The 22631-nt window shown below is 38.2% G+C and overlaps 1 protein-coding gene across 1 annotated transcript in view; it reads right to left on the bottom strand.

Annotated features, from left to right (window-relative positions):
• The window catches only part of grid2ipa (glutamate receptor, ionotropic, delta 2 (Grid2) interacting protein, a), a 49474-nt gene extending 30361 nt beyond the window's left edge, over positions 1–19113 (bottom strand). The window contains exons 1-4 of the mRNA XM_059348139.1: positions 18658–19113; positions 15039–15292; positions 13643–13975; positions 12391–12545 (exon numbers count right to left, since the gene is read on the bottom strand). Of these exons, the coding sequence (XP_059204122.1) occupies positions 12391–12545; positions 13643–13975; positions 15039–15292; positions 18658–18739 (824 nt within the window). The 5' untranslated portion in view covers positions 18740–19113. The remainder of the gene's footprint in view (positions 1–12390; positions 12546–13642; positions 13976–15038; positions 15293–18657) is intronic.
• Positions 19114–22631: the final 3518 nt, after the last annotated feature.

Below are 22631 nucleotides of genomic sequence, written 5' to 3'. Positions count from 1 at the left end.
ACGTAGGAAAATTAGTCTTCTCCCTCACAATCCTCTGGTAAAGCTGTCAGAGTTATAGTTTGGGCGTAGGACTCACAGATGCTCCACCAACACGCACCAACAGCCTCATTGGCTCCCATATTAAAAACGCAGGAAGATTTCTGAAAAAGGGAGATGTAACAGTTTTTTTTAGATTGCTCTAAGCTATTTTTAAATTTTTCTTTAAAAACAACATATGTAGACGTTCACGAAGAACTCAGGACGCTCAAAGTGAAGTCGGATCAATGATAGGTATTATGGTTTTGCCAAAAATGCTTTCTGTTCGAGGCCAGAAATTCCAGTTTGTCCACCTCTGTTTCCGATGGAAATCCCCAGTAAGACTCATAAGATGCACACTGTCACAGCTGCTAACAAATATCTGCATGAGTCAAAAACAGTTAATTTGTTATATGGTGTTCCACAGGGATCAATCATGGCTCCCCCTTTGTTTCACTTCAATTTTAAATGTACTTAAGCATTTTAAACAAATCATGCTTCATTACATGATTATAATGATGATATACAATCATGAATGAGCTTAATTTATCAGAACATTCTCTGTATAGAGTGAACATACACAAGTGCTATAGTTTAACTGTTAAACAACAGAAATGATGACAGGACAAAAAAAACAAAAAAATGAAGGCTGATCTTGAAAGAATAACTTCCATAGACACAATTTCATCTGCTTACCATAAAGACATCCATATAAATTAAAGCCATGGGAGGTAGTGTATGTAGGTGACAGTGATTAAGTGCTCAGTGTGTTCATGCAGCAAGTCAAAACTTCCCCGGAGGGCTGAAATGTGCTCGTCTGCAACGCCAGAAATTTTTGTATGGCAAAAGTAGAACTGCAACAACTTGAGTTAGAGACATAAAACGGCAGCATTAATCAATTAATTAGTATTACACTTAGTAAACTTAGCCCATAGAAAGGCAGAGGGAGTGACAAAGAAACATGAAAAGAGTCAAAAGTGACGAATCCAATAAGGGACAAGTTGTAGAGATAGATATGAAGTCACAAGCAGTCAAATATGACAGAGTCAGAGACAAGGAAAGAGAGAAAGTGGAGAACTGGAGCTCTTTCTAGGCCAGGGCCATGTAACTATTGGGAATGAAGGAGGCTAGTATGTGATTACAGGCGATGTAGGCCACAGAACTTTCCCAAACTACACTCATTCATCAACATGGTTGCTCGGACAAATGGCGGATAGGGAAAACTAAGCAGAATGGGGCCATTTAATGTGTAGTTATGACCGTCACAGGGCCTGGACTCTCTGATTGAGTTTGCCTCTGTCATGTTACGATCATAATCAAAGAATATTTGAACTTAGTACTTGTAAACCAGCTAAAATGAGTTAGCAGAAACTTCACAGCTTCCCTCCGTTGAAGTTGGATGTAGGCCTTGGGATGCCCTCAATTATAAGGAGGGCGAGAGGAGTCTATAATTAGGCCCGAAGGAGGGGTGGATCAAGGACACAGCACACAGAGGGATGAATGACAATTGCAATCAGTTGCAAGAACCATTATTATCAGACCCACTTCTGATCAGCTAATTTGACAACTGGCCTGGGTATGATATTGCAAACACAAAGTGTTGCTGAAGACACAGAGTTGATTTACAAAGCTAGCGAAATGAAGAAAAAAGTATTTGTAGATATTTGGGAATGTCAAACTCTATATACTCTATAGTCTTGCAGTTTTCTGGAATCAGATTTATGGAGAGTTTCTTATTTTTAACACACAATACTAATCATCAATGCAAACTTCATAACAAACACACAGAAAATAGTTGCACAACAAGACTTCAGATACAAGTCAGCACAAATAACACAAAGCACAGTGAACGCTGCAGAGATCAAAGGAAAAGTGGCATACCGAAAGTGTCTGGAAAGGCTCCTATCCCTTCCCATGGCTCTTCGGGGCTTTGAGGAAGTGCCTGAGCTCAGTTAAGCAATGCAAATGCCTCTCCTCTATCTCGGTGAGTCCCCATCTAGTTTGAACAAACAAACTCTCCCGGACAAAGTGGAAAGAAGAGAAAGATGAGAAAAAGGAAGGTGTCCTGGATCTCAAAAGCGCTTGCTGCAGGCTCGGAAAGCAGCCAGATGAAGAAGGAGAGAGAATGAGAGAGAGGGAGGGAGCAAACTGTAAGAGTGGCTGAGGTTCACATCCCTCCACACCTCCAAAACAGCCTCAGGTAGCATCATCAGCTGTTCTCCAACTTCATGTTTGGGGCAGCGTTCTGTTTTATTTCCCATCTTTTGTCCCCTTCTTCTTCCAAAGAAGCCAGGGTTGGTCGAGGTCACCGCGGGGCACTCGTCTCGGTCACGGTTTAAAGGATAATCCTCGTCACGGAGTCGTCCATCAATTTGCAGTAAGAGGTAGTGAGTGACAAATCTTCTCTTCCCTCAGCGGAGGAGGAAGGAAAGAATGACATGAACAGAGGAGTAAGTGAGGAGGGAGAGAGGAGAGAAGTGGAGGAGAGAGGAGAGCCCCAGTGGAATTTCATAGGCAGGTCAGCACAATGTGTGTGCAAGAACCAACAGTTTGTACAGAAGTGATTGTACAGAAACGTTGATGTCTGCGTGACATCTATGACAACATCTATCCAAATGTATCCTAACCATGCGCGCAGATGGCACTAGGGACGACCCTAACCCTAACCATAACCCTAAACCTAACCCTAACCCTAAAACTAACCCTAACCCTAAACCTAACCCTAAAACTAACCCTAACCCTAACCCTAAAACTAACCCTAACCCTAACCCTAAACCTAACCCTAAAACTAACCCTAACCCTAACCCTAAAACTAACCCTAACCCTAACCCTAAACCTAACCGTGCCCCCCGTAGCACTCTCCAAGAGTGCTGCGTTTTAACTGAAACCTAACCTTGCCAGAGCCAGGGGATCAAACTCCTTTAAGCACCTTTATGTTTTTTTCCAATAATATTCCTGTTGCTTTCTTTTATCATCCAGCCGTTTTACCCTGTTTTTTAAGTGTGACTTGTTTTAATAGATTTGGCCCCGACCTCAACCACCTTTTAAATCATTTTTATTGGTTTTATTCATTTGATTTATTTATTTATTTATTTATTTATTTTATTCGTTTTATTCTTTTTTTCTTTTACAAAATGTTTTTCTACAGATATAGGCCTATATTGTACTCTTTTAAACAAACAAACCCCATTGTTTTATTCCTTTGTTTATTTTTTTATACAGGCCTATATCAAATTATTTATTCTTCACGTGCCCCCCGTAGCACTCTCCAAGAGTGCTGCGTCTTAACCCAAACCTAAACCTAACCCTAAACCTAACCCTAGGAAAAGTATACACAAAAAAGACATGGATTTTAATAAAATAGTAACAAAATAAAAACACAAAAAATAACTGCATATCTACCTATTCTCTGTGCCCTTAATAAACTGTTTATTGGCAACTTACTGTTCCTCTAAACTTGCTGTTTTGTTCATTTGATCACTTTATTATTTCTTTATAAAAAAAATTTTTTTATGTATTACATTTTTAACCAAACAATATGGGCGAATCACACAGGGAGTTTTTAACATATATAAGGATTAACTAGTGCCCGTGCACGTGGCAAAACAATCTTCTGTTTTGCCACCCTTTTCTATCCATTACCTAACCCCCTAAATCCTGACAGACAAGTAATTTCCCAGCAGTATATTCAGGGTAATAAAGGAGGAGAGATGTTTTTGGGTCCTTCACTGAGTCAGCTTCAAGTCAGTAAATTTGTTTGGCTGCACTGGGAATCTCATGTACAAACTTCTTTTATGTAAAAATGTTGGTTGTTGTTTACAGTACAGTTCATTTAAAATGCTTAAATAAAACATATTTTGGTTAAGGCATGGGGTGGAAAAATAACTAATTGAGTTGAAATAATTTGGTGAGCTTGGTCCCCCCAGTTCAAAAATCCCACCTGCGCCCCTGCTCCTAACATTTCCAGCTCAAAACAACTTGACTTGATTCATAAAACATTTGTAAAAGACAGAGAGACTCTGTAATCCCCATAAGAATGGAAATAACATCACTGCATCATGGGTTGATAATGCAGCAGTATAATTAATTCACATCTTTGAAGTCTATATACAGCTAGAGTATCAGACAAAGGCCTTCGGTTCACTATAATTACATTCAATTACCAAAACACTACAGATCGGCATGAACAAAAGAGTGAATAGATGTTCCAAGATTGACTCTAATGACACTCCAGATACATATCTTCTGATCTTTTTGCATAACTTTCAAGTGTTGAAGCGCCCGCTAAACCCTAGGTTTCAGAGCCATTTAAAAATCAACGCTGGCAAATGTGTCAGAAACCTAAGAGAGAATTTATTAAAAGAAGTAGGCTGCTTAAAAATAGAACACATCCTGCGGGAGGGCGAGGCAAATCGGCGAGGGGACAGAGGCAGACTGAGCGGAGCGCCGCGGCCCAGCTGGTCAAGTTTTACAAGGCAAAACAGAAAAAATAACTTCCTAATCTGTTAAGCACACCTCATATCCTCTGGTACACGACCTCTAATTATTGGACTGAAGTGCGGTGGGTGGAGGAGGGTTTTATGTGTGTGTGTGTGTGTGGCTGTCACAGGACGTGACAGTGATTAAGGGGAAAAATGGAGAGAGACTGACAGATTGGCAGACAAATAGCAGGAGGAGACATCAGGCGAATAGAAGACGGAGATTCGGCTTCAGTGGCAGACACATAGATTCTCCACGCCTCAAACCACAACACTGGCACCCAGCTCATGACTAACTAACAATCTCTGGCTTCTTAATCTTTTAGCACAAAGGCTGGTGTTTCTGCTGGGGAGGTGCACAGCAATTCAGATCAACGAATACATTGGAAAGGAGGAAATATACAACAATGGACAATCAACATACTCAGAATAGCTCTCACTCTCTATCCTTTGTTTACCTTCCCGTTTTCACACCTAACCTTGAGCCATTTGGAACCAAAAATAAATTGGTTCAGAGCCTGAAATGTTCCAATAGGAACCAAAAAATATCTTGATTTCCTCATCTTGAAGTACCAACCTTTACAACATCAGTGGGCGTGTCATAAGGGCTGTTTTTCCACTACCGCCCAAAACGCCCCTAATTTGAATACGAGCCGTCCAGTGCGGGCTTTTGTTGGGAATTTTTTTCGTCCCTGTCGAAGAGCTTTCCAAAATGTAGTATATTAGCCGTGTTTCCTTTAGGGGGAAGAGTGGCCACTGGGAAAGTCTCAGGCCACGCCCTCTCTAAAGTCCCTCACTCTGCGTGATTTAGAGACTCTGGAGGTGACGTATGGTTTTAGATTGTTGCGACAGATTAAACACGGGAGACTCAACTGTGGCCACCATCGCTAACTGTGCACAAAGTCAGCAGCTGATCATAAACCAACCAGCATGGCTAAATAAGTACAGCTTCTCCGCTGATCATAAACATAGTGATCGTGAATTAACTGGCATCGCTTACTGTGCACAGAGTGTCTGGTGCTTGTTGTAAACAAACAGAGATCGCTAAGTGAACACCTCCTGCAGCAGCAGCACAAATATATACTTATAAATAAAGTATATATTTTTATAAAAAATATATACTTACTTATATATATACTTATACTTTTAAACAAACAATAGGAACAGTTTTTAGTGTCTGGTGCTTGTTGTAAACAAACAGAGATCGCTAAGTAAACACCTCCTGCAGCAGCAGCACATACACACTGTACTGCTACAGAGCTAACTGTTAGCCTGTTAGCACATACACACTGTACTGCTACAGAGCTAACTGTTAGCCTGTTAGCACATACACACTGTACTGCTACAGAGCTAACTGTTAGTCTGTTAGCACATACACACTGTACTTCTACGGAGCTAACTGTTAGCCGGCTCTGTGACTGCAGCTGGGAGAGACTGCTGCAGGAGGACTGTGCTGCTTCAACTCGTTCTTACTCTTTGTTGACTTTGTTGCTATAATTAGCAACTTTTCGTCTCTTCTTAACGAGCCGCCGGCCCCGCAGCTCGTTAAGAAGAGACGAAAAGTTGCTAATTATAGCAACAAAGTCATTAAGTTGGCAACACTGCTTCGCTGGCTTTTACAAATGGTGTGTGTTGTTGTGGCGTCGAGTACTACGTCACATCCTGCTTAGCGCTCTATCCAATCAGCAACCAGGCTTTTTTCAGGGAAGAAAAAAGACCCTGCTCTTCTACAGGGACGAAAAAAGTCCAGACAAAAAAACGCTCAGGATGGCTCGTATTCAAATTAGGGGCGTTTCGGCGAGTGAGACCCGCCCCATTCCGGGTATTGCCTGGTAGTGGAAACAGCCCTTATATGATCAACAACAAATTTCCCCCAAAACAGAGAACTTCCACATTACATTTCTTCCCCAGGTGCCTGAGACATTTCATTGTCATCAGCAGCCATTAATAACACCAACACCACCCTGAGGCAAAACTCCCTCAGGCTCCCAACACACAAACATGTTCACCAGATCCTGCCGTAAACATCAGGAGCTATACCAACCTAGAATATAAATAATATTTCTTTTAATCCCTTTCTAGAGTCAGATTTGTGCAGCCTTAAGAACACGTTGTTGCACAAAATTACAACACAATGACACAGCAGGCAGAGGACAGGAAGAGGAGAAACTTTGCGTATCAAAGCCAGTCAAGGTTACAGCGCACCTGAACTAAACACACCAGGATGGAATTATGGGTAACTACTGAAGCAGATACATCTAAAGAGAGATTCAGGCTCTTATTGGGAGAGTTGCTGTACTTTTCTCACTAGGTAAGAGTGAGGAAAACAGCTAAAACTGTGCCCAGTCCTCTATGGATACTGCTTATGCATAATTAATAGAACTCCTGTGCAAGACAAACATTACAAAGCATTTTCACCGGCAGCTTTCTAAGGAAGGAAATGTGCCATTAAAGCTGGTGATACAGACAGCTGTGTCGGAGGAAACGGAGATAGATGGACAGCTTTGTTTTTTGGCTGGAAGGATGATAATTTACTCCAAAACATAATTTAGAGTGATACTATAGAATGCATTCAATGCACTACAGCTTACTTTATGGAATATTATAAATGAAAAGAAACTTAAAGAGCAGTTTCATGCGACAAAATCTGCAAAAGCACAATGACAAATTGTTTTTTCAGTACTCACCTAAGGCAGCAATTCATAATTTCTTCCCACATAGAAGTTCAAAGCGAGGATTGCATGCATGTGTGTGTGAACAGCAGCACCGTGTGTGCATCCGCATGTTATTCTGTTATCGTACGTGTGCATATCTCAACCAGCGGCTGCAAACTGAGAGCTGTGGCGTGCAGAGGAGGGAATAAAGAGCATCCAGTGATGTGATCCACACAGGATTGGTGCGTGAATCAAAGAGTGCATCACAGCTGACAGGGAAGAAAGAAAGAAAGAGACCGACAGAGAGAAAGTCAAAGTGAGAGGAAACGGCAGAGGTATTGTGTTTTGGGTTTTGATTTTCCGATCAGTGCTGAGGAGGAAGAAATGCAATATTCTGCGGTGAATTTCTAAACATACTCTTGTGTATTGAACCTGAGAAGGGCAGCAGGCAGATATTCACATGTGCTCTCAGTGTAAACCTCTCCCACATTCACAGGAAAATCCTGAGAGAGAGAGTTCCTAAACTATTGATTTCATGAAGTTATTAAGGAGGATTTTACTCCCTTATTGTTCCCTTATTGTTAACCCATTTAGGCCTAAAACGCCTGGAAAAAATGCCTGTAAAACCTATATTTGAGAGCTTATACATGTGGCTTTTATAAGAAGTTGAGTGTATTTGTCCAAACCTTCAATAAAGTTTTTGTTTTCTTTAAATCAATGTGTTGCATTGTGACACTCCCACATGTATTCTGATGCATTTCATTGGCCAAGAGACCGAAAAGAGGTGGAAAAAACTACAAATTCTACAAAACGACGTATCCGCTTTCCCGGCTTTAATGGGTTAAAGGTTGAACTGTACAGTGAATCCTACAGCTGAACGGTCTCAAAACCAAGGTCATTATAGTTAACGAAAACTAACGAAATAACGAAAAATAGAATTGGAAAAACATTTTTGTTAACTGAAATAAAAAATAAAAACAAGAGTTTTAAAAAAAGGATAACTAACTGAAACTGTATTGTGTGGTTACAAAACGAACATAAACTAACTAAAAGTGAAAATGTCCTTCGTTTTCGTCTTTGTCAACTTTTTTCATACATAATGAAAATGGATCAGACAAAGGAAATAAAGGCAAAAATTTACTGTGACCTCTTTTAATCTCCCACCCAACAAATACCCCATTACAAAAAGGGAGTTCACTATTCCAATGAGGGTCCTCACAAAGATAAAAGTACAAGAATGTGTGTGTGTGTGTGTGTGTGTGTGTGTGTGTGTGTGTGTGTGTTCTTGTTCTTCCTACATAGTGAGGACCAGGACACGTTTTTAACCAACAGAGTGAGGACATTTTTGCAAAGTGAGGACATTTTGGCCGGTCCTCACTTCTTTAAAGGCTTTTTTGAGATTTCAGACTTTGTTATAAGGGTTAAAGGTTACATTAGGTTTATGCTTTAAAAAAGATAATTACGGTACTTAACTAACTGAAACTGTATTTTATGGTTACAAAACTAAAACTAACTAAAATTATAGTGAAAATGTCCTTCGTTTTCCTCTTTGTCAACTTTTTTTTTTTTTGCCAATTTTTGTCTGTACTGTTTTAGTGTTGTTTGTTATTACTACTGCCATTGCTGTTTTTATTATTATTGTTTTATTTTCAATTGTTTATTGTGAGGCGAACTTGAGAGTCCTAAAAGGCGCCTATAAATAAAATGCATTATTATTATTATTATTTATTATATTTTCCCCAAGAAGAATTATTAGGATTTTCTTGGAACTTTTTAATGGCAAAGCATTACTATTCATTGCAGATTATATATATATATTTTTTTTTTAAAGTAAAGGTTTTATACAGTTTTAGTTCTCATTGTTTGAGAAAACTTGCAGCACTTTTAGGTCATTATCTGCATGGAGATTTCACTCAGTGTTGTTTAATATTAATTTCCCCACTCCACCAAACAGAATAACTCATAAATGGGTGGTTGCTTTAGTTTTAAGTTTCTGGAGATTTCCTTCTTTTTTGTGTGTCAAAAAGCATTAATTATTTATTAAGATGCACACTTTTGGATTAGTTTAAAGTTGTTTGTTGGCTGTTAATAAACTGTGCTCATATGCTTCGTTAATGTTTTACAGTTCAGCTGTAATTTACTGAAGTTTAAACTGGGCTCATAGGCCGAAAATCTGCTGAGTCATCACTGAATGTTTAACTTATTTACATCAATATATACAGTCCTACAAAGTCTAACTGCAGTAACTACATTTTTGGTGGAAATTAAGTTATAATTTAAAATGAACTCCTTGATGTCTGTTTTATCTTGTGACAAAGTTTTAGATTTCAATTTTGCTTTATTTCAGAGAAATAATGATATAAAAATTGCAGTAACTACAAAATCCAACTCAAAACCAAAGCAGACCGCAGTAATTACACTTATCACGGTCTGATTTGGATACATATATCTTTTCAAAAAGGCCTTTTACTAAATGTATCGTTGTGCTTTGGCTTTTAAACCTGTTTTTTTTTTTTTTTTAAATCTTGTTGTATTCTGTAGCACCTTGGGATTGCTTTTAACAATGAAAAGTGCTTTACAAATAAAATGTATTATTATTATTATCACAATATATAAATTTAAACATAAAATCAAAGCAGACCGCAGTAACTTCACTTTGACCGTGATACATTGTAGCTTTGTATTTCTTCATTGTGTTGAATAGTGAAAACAAGAATCGAAATGATAAGTTTATTTGATAGGGGAATTATTATCTAGATCGTGATCAAGTAAAAAGAGTGAGATAAAATTATATTCAGACTAAAGTATAACATTACTTTATAATATTAAGTCTAAAATGTGCAAATCTTTGAATAGAGTTTAAAACAAAATCAATTTGAAAATATTTATTTACTGAAAACAAAATATAAAAGCTGAAAGAAGACGACAACATTACTATTAGAACCTTTTACAGCAAAACCAGAGTGCAGTAACTACATTTTTGGGGGTCAAAGGTTAAATAAATCATCGTGATTTTTTAGCATAAAAATTACATCATCAATACATGTAGAAATAAGTGTCATGTCACTAACCTACCTATAACCCATTTGGCTGGCCAGTTAAAAAATGTTAAATAACTTTAAAGCAGTTTTTCTCAGTTTTATCTTTTGTGTAGTTACTGCAGTTAGACTTTGTAGGGCAGAATATATTTTTACACTTTTCTTGGTCTTAATATGTCAAACAATGACTAAAACATGCTTTTATCGTACATACACAAAAAAATAGATTGGAAACTGGTTTAACAACAGAATGTAAGTTGCTCTGATATTCTGATTCACACACAACATATCACAGTTTAACTGTTGGAAATAATTCTAACAAAACTAACAAATCTAACAAGAGTTTTTTGTTTTTTTAGGTACTCCAGTTCCTTCCCAACAAGCCAAACTAAAATGCAACTCTAAATTCACAAACATCTCCACCCTGTGAGAGTTCAGACTGAAAACAGAGCTGCAGGCTGAAATATTAATGCAGCGTCCTGGTTACATCACTGGAAGTGACAGAAACACCATGTAAAGCCACTGTAGAAGGACTTCTGTCGCACAGTGGATCTTTTTGATTTAGACTTTTTGTTTTTGATTTTTTTATTATATGCAGAGGAATCAGTTTTAGTGCTTTGGGAGGGGGGGGGGGGGGGGGGTAAACTGTTTTAAAGGAAGTGTCTGTCTGTATCTGACAAGGTTTCTTTGATCACTTTCTTTGAAGAACTAAAAGGCTGGTTTGTCACACACATGCATTCAGATATCCCCCAGATTCATAGTGATCCTCATAGGATTAATGTTCCGTTAGTTAGACTATTTACATTGCAACACACATAGAGAGTCCGGCTACTAATGGTGCGTTCAAGGTCTACACGATTGTCAGCATTTTCAACGTTGTTCAGAGCTCCAAGTTCCAACTTTCAGTGTTAATAAAACACACCATAAGGCGTTACGTCAGGGGTCTCAAACACAAATTACCTGGGGGCCGCTGGTGGCAGTATCAAAATAACCAAAAAAATACACAAAATGACAGAAAAAAACTAAGTTTCTTAAAAAAGACACAAAAAGACCAATAAAAGACACAAAATGACCAAAAAAAGACACAGAATTACCAGAAGAGACACAAAATGACATGAAAAAACAACAACTAATTACTTAAAAAATTAAACAAAATTACCAAAAAAATTACCAAAAAGAACACAAAATTATTAAAAAGACACACACTTATTAAAAAAGACAAAATTACTTTAAAAAAAGACACAAAATTACCAAAAAAAGTAATTAAAGGGACCTTCCACACAAAACACGGTAAAGTACCATTCATATAAAACTCACATTAAACTTTCATATCAAGGTGGGGGCCATAAAATATCATTATGAGGGCCTCAATTGGCCCACGGGCCGCGATTTTGAGACCCATGACAAAGAAAGTCCGGCTGCTAATGGTGCGTTCAAGGTCTACATGAATGTCAGAATGTTCGACGTTGATCCAAGCTCCAAGTTCAGACTTTCAGTGTAAATTAAACACACCATAAGGCATTACGGTAAGAACGTGTTAGACCTGCCTTCAAAATAAAAGCAAACGCATGTAGCTTTCAAAATAAGAGCACATGGAATGTTAGCAGAGTCCAACACAGAATTTGCAAGAAGACTGTCAAAATAAGACGCCTTGAATAAAACATAGAAGAACCCTTATTCTCCTTTACAATAATTCATAAATATGCAATGATTAAGATGGAATAGTGGCATTAGAATGTGTGAGAGGCACCAAATTTAGGCTTTTAGGGCAAAAAACTTCCCCTACTTTGTTTGGGTCCCCCCATCATAATTACAGAGAATCCTGACAGACAAGAAGTTTCCCAGCAGTATGTTCAGGGTGATAAAGGAGGAGAGATGTTTTTGGGTCCTTCATTGAGTCAGCTTCAAGTCAGTAAATGTGTTTGGCTGCACTGGAAATTACAAACTTAATTTTACAAACTTATTTTTATTTATGTAAATATGTTGGTTGTTGTTTAAACTACAGTTCATTTAAAAATGCTTAAATAAAACATGTTTGTTTTGTGTTAAGGCATGGAGTGTAAAAATAACTAATTGAGATGAAATCATTTTGTGACAAAAATCCCATCTTTGCCCCTGGTCACACAGAATCAAAACAGGACAAATACAACATAAAAACAGATGTTGTTTGATGTATATCATGTGTCTGAGCAGCTGATTGGCTACCTGACGTTGTCGATCAGCTGCTGATGCTCCTCAGTGATCAGGATGTCGGGCAGCGCCTCGGCCAGACTCTCCACGTCTCGCTCAGCTGCGTACTGCTTCAGCACCTCAAACAGCTGCTCCTTCACATCTGGCTCCTCCCCCAGCACCTCCTCCACCTGACGGGTCAATAAACGCAATGTGTAAATATACAGAATGCGGGACGCATAAAAATCCAAAAATCTACGTCTAGGACCCTCAGGTCTTTTTGCCTTTTAATTAAACCAAAAGTTAGACCGTGGTCCACATTGGTGGAAGACCTGAAGACCTGAGGCCCTCAGAGACGCTTCAGATTTTTAAAAGCAAACTTAAGACTTATCTTCTTAATTTGGCTTTTACTTGAACCATTTTTCTTTATTTAGAATCACATTTCAATAGCACGTTGTGATCAATATTTTCAGATTTTTATCTAGTTATCAACAAATGAACAGAACTTGGGGGTGTTTCCATCGACAGCAAGAAGTAAAACAGAATAAAAAAATAAAAATAATGAAAGTTACATAATATTAAACAAAAGAAAGGCGTTTCGGGGTGATGTACAATCCCCACTTCTCCCAGATTTCCTCATATTTGGCTTTCTGAAGCCTTTTTTTATTTTATCTTACCTTACTTACCTTAAATCTAATTTATTTTATTTATTTATTTGCTACTATTTATTAGTCTCTCTCTCTCTCTCTATATATATATATATATATATGTATATATATATATATATATATATATATATATACATATATATTTATCATGCTCTACTTTTTAATTATTTATTTATTGTTTTAATCTTTCTTATCTAGCTTCTTTACTTTTTATTATTATTATTTGCTTTTTATGTTATTTTATTTTATCTTACCTTACTTTATTTTTATTTATTATATCTAATTTAATAATTAGTATTTTTAATTATTTATTTATTGTTTTCATCTTTTTTATCTAGCTTTTTTACTTTCTATTGCTATTATTTACTTTTGTTTTTTTATATTTTATTTGATCTTGCCTTACTTTATTATTATTTATTTAATCTAATTAATTTCTAACCTGCCTCCAGTGTTTTCTCAGTTTGTGCCTTGTTTTTAATGGGATGGAGGGAGTTTGTTTGTTTCTATGTTATATTATTATTTATTTATTTTTTCCTTTTATTTTTTATGTGAAGCAATTTGTATTACATCTCTCTTGTATGAAAAGTGCTCTATAAATAAAGTCTGATTGATTGACCCACTTTCTTGTTGAACTCCATGGCCTTGTGTGCGCGGCTCTCCCGGACGCTGTCCCCGCTCTGAGACAGGACCCTCATGCTGCTGCTGAGCCTCTTGGGTCTTCGGGCCATACTGAGGACGCCCAGACGTAGAGGCCGGCCCTGGGCCGCTTTGATCATGGCCGCCGCCGTCTCGTGATGCTTCACCGGGATCCCGTTGACCTCCATGACGTAGTCCCCGGCCTTCAGGCCGTTACGGCCGGCGGGTCCGTTGGGCATACAGTCCTCCACCATCAGGGGGCTGTCTCCTACGATGGTGAAGCCAAAACGACCGTCTGGACCAGGAGTGATGTCAATCTGAGGGAGGAGGGACAGGAAGTGATGTCTTTACCTGAATACTGACTCAATCTTCTTTTATGATACACGTGATTTTATATCTCAATAACAATTCATGTCATGATATAACCCACTATGGGGTTAACATACATTATATACACTTATATACACTCATTCACTCATTCATTCACACACACATTCATACTGGTGGCCGAGGCTACAGGACGAAAGCTTTACCAACTGAGCCACAGCCGCCCCTCTTTTTGGTCATTTGTCTTTTTTTGGTCATTTTGTGTCGACCAAAAAAGACACAAAATGACCAGAAAAAAACACAAAATGACCAAAAACTACACAAAATGACCAGAAAAAAGCACAAAATGACCAAAAACTACACAAAATGACCAGAAAAAAGCACGAAATTACCAAAAAAGACACAAAATGACAAGAAAAAACACAAAATGACCAAAAAAGACACAAAATGACCAGAAAAAAGCACGAAATTACCAAAAAAGACACAAAATGACAAGAAAAAACACAAAATGACCAAAAAAGACACAAAATGACCAAAAAAAGACACAAAATGACAAAATAAAACACAAAAAGGGCAAAAAAAAAGACACAAAATGACTAAAAAAAGACATAAAATGACTAAAAAAAAGACACAAAATGACCAAAAAAGACACAAAATGATCAAAAACGACACAAAATTACAAAAAAGACACAACATGACCAAAAATAGGCACAAAATGACCAAAAAAAAGACACAAAATTACAAAAAAAAGACACAAAATGACCAAAAAAGACACAAAATGATCAAAAACGACACAAAATTACAAAAAAGACACAACATGACCAAAAATAGGCACAAAATGACCAAAAAAAGACACAAAATGACCAAAAAAGACACAAAATGGGCAAAAAAGACATTAAATGACCAAAAAGGTTGAGAATAGCTGCTGTATATTACAGCTAATGGGTATCCAAATAAAACAAACAAACAAACAATATGACCAGCCCTACCTGAATTTTGTGTGTTCTTAGTGTTTTAAAAGTCCAACATGTGTATAAGTGTACTCCAGCTGACCTGTTCGACCCGGGACACCACTCCGATGCTGGGTGGGACCGTCTTCAGGGTCTGAGCCAGAGCGATCAGAGCCGGCGTGCTGAGGTTGGTCACATCCTGGCCCTCGATGTCCACCACCTGGTCCCCGGGCTGCAGACCGGCCAGATACGCACTGCTGCCCTCCACCACGGACAGGATGTAGCTGGGCCCCGTGCCACCCAGACGGAAGCCAAAAGCCTCGGGCCAGTTCTGGTTGGTGGGCGGGAGGCCGAGGACTGGAGGACGGACAGGAGACAGACAGTTGGAAAAGATGCAAGTACATTAAAGGGACAGTTTGTCCCCAAATCAACCAAACTTTACGTTTCTTATTTTTAGCTCTGTATAAGAATCCTTTTGTTATTCTCTACACCTCAACCTGACTGAGAGAAGCTGCTGCTAATTCATGTTAGCATTAACTGGACCATTAACTGGGATGTTAGTTTTGGCTAGCAAAAAAAACAAAAAACAAATGTTTGTTACTTACCTCAGAAAACTGAGCAGCTACGTCCATTATTTATATACAGTCTATGGTTTTCAATCAACCCTGAACCGACATAAAGCTGACAGGTTGGGTCTTTTCTATCTATTCTATTTTCTATTGTTTGCTGCCTATCTTACTTGTTTGTAATTTGTGTGGTATCTGTTTCTCTTTCTACACCCTTTGTTGACAAGTTCAATCTAGATTGAAAAATAGCTCAAGATAAAAACATTATATTTTATTATCAGGTGAACTGTACCTTTAAAAAGGAGCTTAATGTAAAAAAAAAAAAAAGAAGCCAGATAAGTATAATAACCCATTAAAGTAGACTCTTTCTTTAGTTTTTTTATCTGGAGGTGAAATGTTTTTCTTCTTGTATTCCATATTAACATGCAGGTAGGTGTCTAATCTGGTGCAAGCTGCTCATAGAGACAGCAGGACGTGAGCCGTAAATGGAGGTCAAACAGTCCCTGGTTTAAGTAGGACAAGTCAGGATAGGGAGTCCATGTTAGGAAGCTACTAATAGAGAGACACAGGAAAACGAATCTGTCAGTCTTAAAAAAAATGCTTTTGATGTGACTTCTGTCAGTTAAATGCCAGTAAAAGAATAGACAGAAGGAGGTTAATTCTGACTGTTGGTTTCTGGCCCATCTGACCTGCTGCCTTCCCCTGATCACTGGCCTCATTCACTGCAGCAGGAACCTCCCACCAGGCTCACTGGACTTCATCTACAGCCATCCAGATACGTCAAAGATATATATAGGACATGTAGAGAACCGTGAGTCCACTTTATGATTCTTGTTGTTAAAGCTTTACCGTGTTGTGTGTGGAAGGTCCCTTTAATTACTTTTTTGGGTAATTTTGTGTCTTTTTAAAATAATTTTGTGTCTTTTTTAAAAATAATTTTGTGTCTTTTTAAAATAATTTTGTGTCTTTTTTGGTAATGTGTCTTTTTAAAATAATTTTGTGTCTTTTAAAAAAAAAAAAAATGTGTCTTTTTAAATAATTTTGTGTATTTTTTGGTAATGTGTCCTTTTTAGTAATTTTGTGTCTTTTTTAAAAATAATTTTGTGTTTTTTTTGGTCATTTTGTGTCTTTTAGTAATTTTGTTTCTTTTTTAGTAATTTTGTGTCTTTTTTAATAATTGTGTGTCTATTTTAAAACAATGTTGTGTCTTTTGTAATTGTGTGTCTTTTTTAGTAATTTTGTGTCTTTTTTTGGTCATTTTGTGTCTTTCTTAGGTAATTTAGTTTTTCTGTAATTTAGTGTCTTTTTTTTTTTTTTTTTTTTTTAGAAATATAGTGTCTTTTTTTGGGTCATTTAGTGTCTTTTTTGGTCATTTCGATACTACCTCCTGTGGCCCCCAGGTAATTTGAGTTTGAGACCCCTGTGTTAAAGGTTTCTCACCAAACACCCTAAAACCACTTCTTATTCTGCATCACAACATGAATATCTACAACACTTCTCTTTTTTCCTCTGTATTTGTATTAAAAAGCTACTTGAAATATGGCAAATATGGCAGACTTAGCAACTTCACCGCGTCTGATTTCTGTGTAAAAAAAGCTGAAAAAATGAACATAAGTCATTTAAAGAAAGCCAAGCCAAGCGACTCCGGCACCAGCAAAGATTTTAAGACTCCAAGATGCAAAATTAGAAGGAAAAATTTGACATTGGGAAATGTAACAGAGCTGACTTGTGTGAGATAAATCACAAAAGTGCAGATACACAAACAACTGCATGCAGTCAACCATCAAACAAGCAGCAGCATCAAACCGCAGTTTTTCTTCTTTTTTGCAGTTGATCAGAGGCAAACAGAGAGATGGAGACGGAGGAAAAGTGAAACAGACGGAGAAAAGACTAAATTAGAGACGGGAAGTAAGGAAAGTAACAAAAAAAAAGTGTGAGAATAAGTCTGTACGAGACTTTGCAAAGAAATGTAGAAATGTCAGATCAGCTTCAATGCAAAAGAGAAAAGAAAAAAAAATCAGATCTTACAGGAGCAGAGGGCTAAATATCCAGGGTGAGATGTGGCGGAGTGAATAAAACATATATCAAATCCAAAGACTGACAAAGAGCCAGAGAATGTGGTGTCATCTTGCTGAGAGGAAACATCAAACTGCAGCTGATTACTGATCTAAAATAGATTGGGAAATCACTTCCACAGAGCTCAGAATAATTTTTTTTCTCCCAGCTCTCAGAGGATTGTCAAGACTTCTTTCTGTCCTGTTCTCCTCAGCCTGCGACCCAGTTACACAATGTCAGCTCCAGCCCCTTTGTCTTACCTCCAGCAGGTGAAACAGTTCGGGAACATCATGTGAAACCTACCATTCAGAGATTTCAAGTCAAGTCAATTTTATTTTATAGAGCCCAAAATCACAAATTTGCCTCAAAGGGCTTTACAAACTGTACATGGTGCCTTAGACCCTCATATCGGCCAGAGAAAAACTCCTTTTTACAGAAAAAACCCTTTACTCTGGGAAAAATTCCTCAAAAAACCCTTTTAACAAGGAAAAAATCCTCCAAACCCCTTTTTACAGGGAAAAACTCCTCAAAAAACCCTTTTAACAGGGAAAATCTCCTCAAAAAACCCTTGAAATATTTCAAGCCTGTATTTCTTGTAATTTTGATGATTCTGGCCTATTTACAGGGAAAAACTCCTCAAAAACCCGTTTAACAGGGAAAATTCCTCAAAAACATTACATTACATGTCATTTAGCTGACTCTTTTGTCCAAAGCGACTCACAATAAGTGCATTCAACCTGAGGGTACTAGACTTAGACCACAGGAATAAATAAACCCTTTTTACAGGGAAAAACACCTCAAAAAACCCTTTTTACAGGGAAAAACTCCTAAAAAAACCCTTTTTACAGGGAAAAACTCCTCAAAACCCCTTTTTACAGGGAAAAACTCCTCAAAAAACCCTTTATACAGGGAAAAACTCCTCAAAACCCCTTTTAACAGGGAAAAACTCCTCAAAAACCCCCTTTTACAGGGAAAAACTCCTCAAAAACCCCTTTTTAGAGAGGAAAAAGAAGAAGAAACCAGGGGGGATCCATCTCCCAGGACGGACAGACGTGCAATAAATGTCATTGTACAGGACAGATCAACAGAAAACACACTTACAGAAATCTTTGGAGGCGCTCCGGGTCCCAGACTTGCTCTGGCGCAGGGAGAAGCGGCCCTTTCTGCTCAGGAAACGCCTCATCCTTGCCCGGCTTGCGGCGGGGCACGTTCCAGCCAGCCTCCCTTCGCCCCCAACCTGGAGGTCTCTGCAGCCCAAAGAGTGCCCTCAGACACCTTTGTGCTGCTCTTCACCTGCCTCCAAAAAGCCCCTAAAAACCCCAGTTAAGCGAATCAAGTGGACCCTCAAAAGGTCACATCTGTGGGTGAGCTGCTCCTCCCTGTTCTCAATCAGAGAACCAGCGTTCTGCAGCCGAGCAGAAGGAGGCCGGAGGAGAACGGAGGCTCTCCATCCTGGGCGAGGCGCTCCAGCCTCAGCCTCAGTCCAAACCCAGTGGCTGGCTGAGCGCTGAGCAGGAAACTGGGACACGCTCACTTGGTCCTGAAATGGTTCTTTGCAAGAAAAAGGTACTGCGAAGCCCCATTTTTCTATAAATACCTTCCCCTCTCTCTCTCTCTCTGTTGCTCATGTGGATCGGGCCTCTCAGAGGGCTGACGAGTGACCCAGAAACCAGTGTGTGGTGTAGCAGCCAGGGACACTTCTCTGATTATAGCGGCTGTGTGTTAACCTCGCCACTGGAGCACCCGTTACAGACACGGAGCCTGCAGATGGGCTCAAGGTTGCCTGAAATATTCACAGCTAATCCAATCAGCTGTGAATTTAGCGTGGGATGGCAAAGACTAATACTAGAAAATTTCCTCTGGGGAAATTCTGAAAGGGCCACGGGGGCTACTGCCGGTGTGTGTACACTATGATGAGATTCTTCAGAGATTTCAAACAATTAATACTAGTAATGTGATGATACTATATAATATACAAGGAGCACACCTACGACAAGCATTCCTTTTCAAGTATTTATTAAGACAGCAACCTATGACCTTTAACCTCAAAGCATGTGTATCTGGGGGAGTGTGCACGCTTATGCGCATGTCTGTGTGCATGTATCTGTAACTGTAATCACATCAAAGGATCAAAGGCAATCAGAGCAATCAACAGAATTAACTGCCACCAACTGCCAATTGTTCGGAACAGCCAGAGGTGGACAGACCGGAATTTCTGGCCTGGAACAGAAAGCATTTTTGGCAAAACCATAATACCTATCATTGATCCGACTTCACTTTGAGCGTCCTGAGTTCTTCCTGAATGTCTACATATGTTTTTTTTTAAAGAAAAATGAAAAAATAGCTTCATTAGAGCGATCTAAAAAAACTGTTACATCTCCCTTTTCAGAAATCTTCCTGCATTTTTAATATAGGAGCCAATGAGGCTGTTGGTGCGTGTTGGTGGATCATTTGTGCGTCCTACGCCCAAACTATAACTCTGACAGCTTTACCAGAGGATTGTGAGGGAGAAGACTAATTTTCCTACGTTTCTATGTATAAATTATTTCTGTAGAGTGGAATTTGCGGCCTGGAGCGCAGTTTTCAAATTTATTTTTTGACAGTTTTTTCTCTTCCTCTACACTCTGGCGATGATGTCATACACTGAGACACGAACATTCCGTGCAATACACACCCATTATAATCTCAGAATTTCTCCAAAAATGATCATGGTCATTGAGCAGGGATTGATAAAAAACTATATAACCTATCGAAACGTGGATTAATACACCGATACACAAGACTTGTGTCTACTATTTAAAGTTTAAATGGAGTCTCTAGGTGAAATTATGCCGGAGAAGTAGACGTTTAAAAATCTCCAATTATTGTTCTTTTTCGCTCATTTTTATTCGGCCGTCCCATTCACTTCAAACATTTCTTACAGCATGGAGGAGATCAGCCTACAGCACCATGTTGCTTTTATAGCAGCCTTCAGCTCATCTGGTGTCTCTCAGCTTCCTCTTGACAACAGCCCATAGACTCCTGTGGGAAGTTTGCTGGCCAGTCCAGCCCAGTAACACCATGGTCATTGAAGCAGCTTTTGGTACCTTTGCCAGTGTGGGCAGGTGCCAAGTCCTGCTGGGAAATGAAAGCAGCATCTCCAAAGAGCTTGTGGAAGCATGAAGACTCTAAAATGTCCTGCTAGATGGCTGCTATGTTGACTGTGGACTTCAGAAAACACAGTGGAGCAACAGCAGCAGAGGACATGGCCCCAAACCACCACTGACCCAGGACCAGCACATTACACTCACCAGCAATATTCTACTTTTATACTGACACACTGAGTTTTGTGTTTTCATTATCTCTAAGGCAGAATCTTCAAAATTACAAGAAAAAAAACAACAAATTTAAGAGAAAAAAAATCTCAAATTTACAATCAAAAAATTCAAATTTACGAGGAAAAAAAAATCATGAATTTAAGAGAAAAAAATACAAAATTATGATTAAAAAAATCTAAAATTTATAAGAAAAAGACAAATTTACAAGGAAAAAAATCACAAATTTAAGAGAAAAAAATCATAAATGTACAAGAAAAACAGGCTTGAAATATTCACTCTATGTGTAATGAATCTATATAATGTACGGGTTTCACTTTCTGACATGATTGACAAAAAATATTGAACTTTTTCATATTCTAATATTTTTTTTCACTGTAAAAACCAAACTTGCTTCAACTTAAATATTTAAGTGTCAATGCTGCGAAATAAGTTTTTTAGATGTTCTGGTACAAGCCTTGTGGTGTGTTCAAGTGTCCCAGAAGATGTGTGTGTTTTACCTGGCATTAAGTGTGTGTGTGGTTTCAAAGCAGGTGGTATTCCCATGATGAGATGGTAGATGACATTCACTCTACAGCCACACACACTTCTAAAAACAAAGGGAAGAAATGAAAATAGGACAACGACAAACAAAGGATGATATAAATAATACAATAATAAGATGATCTCAGTATGTCGTCACTGGCAAGAAGTTGGCCGACTTTCAGGTGTTTTTCACTAAAGTTGGGGAAGCACAACTATGAAAGAGAAGATTAGAAACAAGCACATAAACAGTAACTACTTCTGTAATAGAAATATACATGTGATCGCACACACAAACATCACAATAAAAAAGTCAGACATTCTTCTCAATCAATCCCAAAAGTTAAGATAAACAGAGCCAGCTGTATAAGAAAATAGCATTTATTTGATGCAAACTCTGCTTGAGTAAACTGATCACATCTTAACATCTGCTGTATCCGTCATGCTTGGAGATGCATTATTATTATTATAACACTGTACCATAAGAAGTTTATATTCTCCTCAAATGGCCTTTAACAGGCAGGCACACACGCACAGTTTTGGATCGGTCAGTCCTTAAAAAGCAACACATTAAAAGTCCCTCTCCAGCTTTAAAGTATGTTAATTATTTTGTCCAATATAGTTTACTCACATTAAAACAACAACTTTGAGAAGGAGCTGGAAACACACCACTCATTCTCCACCATTGAAAAATCTATGTAATGTATAATATGTGCCAACAGTAACTGAATTTGAATTACTTATATTTGAATTTGAATTGCTTAACTTGCTTAAATTGCATTAAAAACCTGAATTTGAATCACATAATTTGAATTTGTATTGTTCAATTTGAATCATTGCATTGAAAAACTGAATCTGAATTGTAATTTGAAACTGAATTTATTAGTTTGGAACTGAACATTCAGTTCTCACAATTCAAATTCAGTTCGCAAAATTCAATTTTAATTTTCTACGACAAACATCCGGGTAGTTGATGAAGAACAATCAAGCGCAGAAAATGGATGTGCTGATTGGCCAAAGAGGTGCTATGGCAACCGGGTGGCAACAAATTATACAAAAAAAAACAAAAAACGGAGGTGGTAATTGGCAGAAGAGGCGCTATAGCAACCGGGTAGCAACAAATGTTACAAAAATAAACAGAGGTGTTGATTGGCTGAAGAGGTGCCATGGCAACCGTGTAGCAACAAATGTTACAAAAGAAAACGGAGGTGCTGATTGGCCGAAGAGGCGCTTTGTGTA

The sequence above is a fragment of the Centropristis striata genome, chromosome 13, assembly GCF_030273125.1.
Source record: "Centropristis striata isolate RG_2023a ecotype Rhode Island chromosome 13, C.striata_1.0, whole genome shotgun sequence".
Classification (NCBI taxonomy): domain Eukaryota; kingdom Metazoa; phylum Chordata; class Actinopteri; order Perciformes; family Serranidae; genus Centropristis; species Centropristis striata.
The sequence above is the reverse complement of the archived record's forward strand: the minus strand, read 5'-3'. Positions and strand labels throughout refer to the sequence as shown.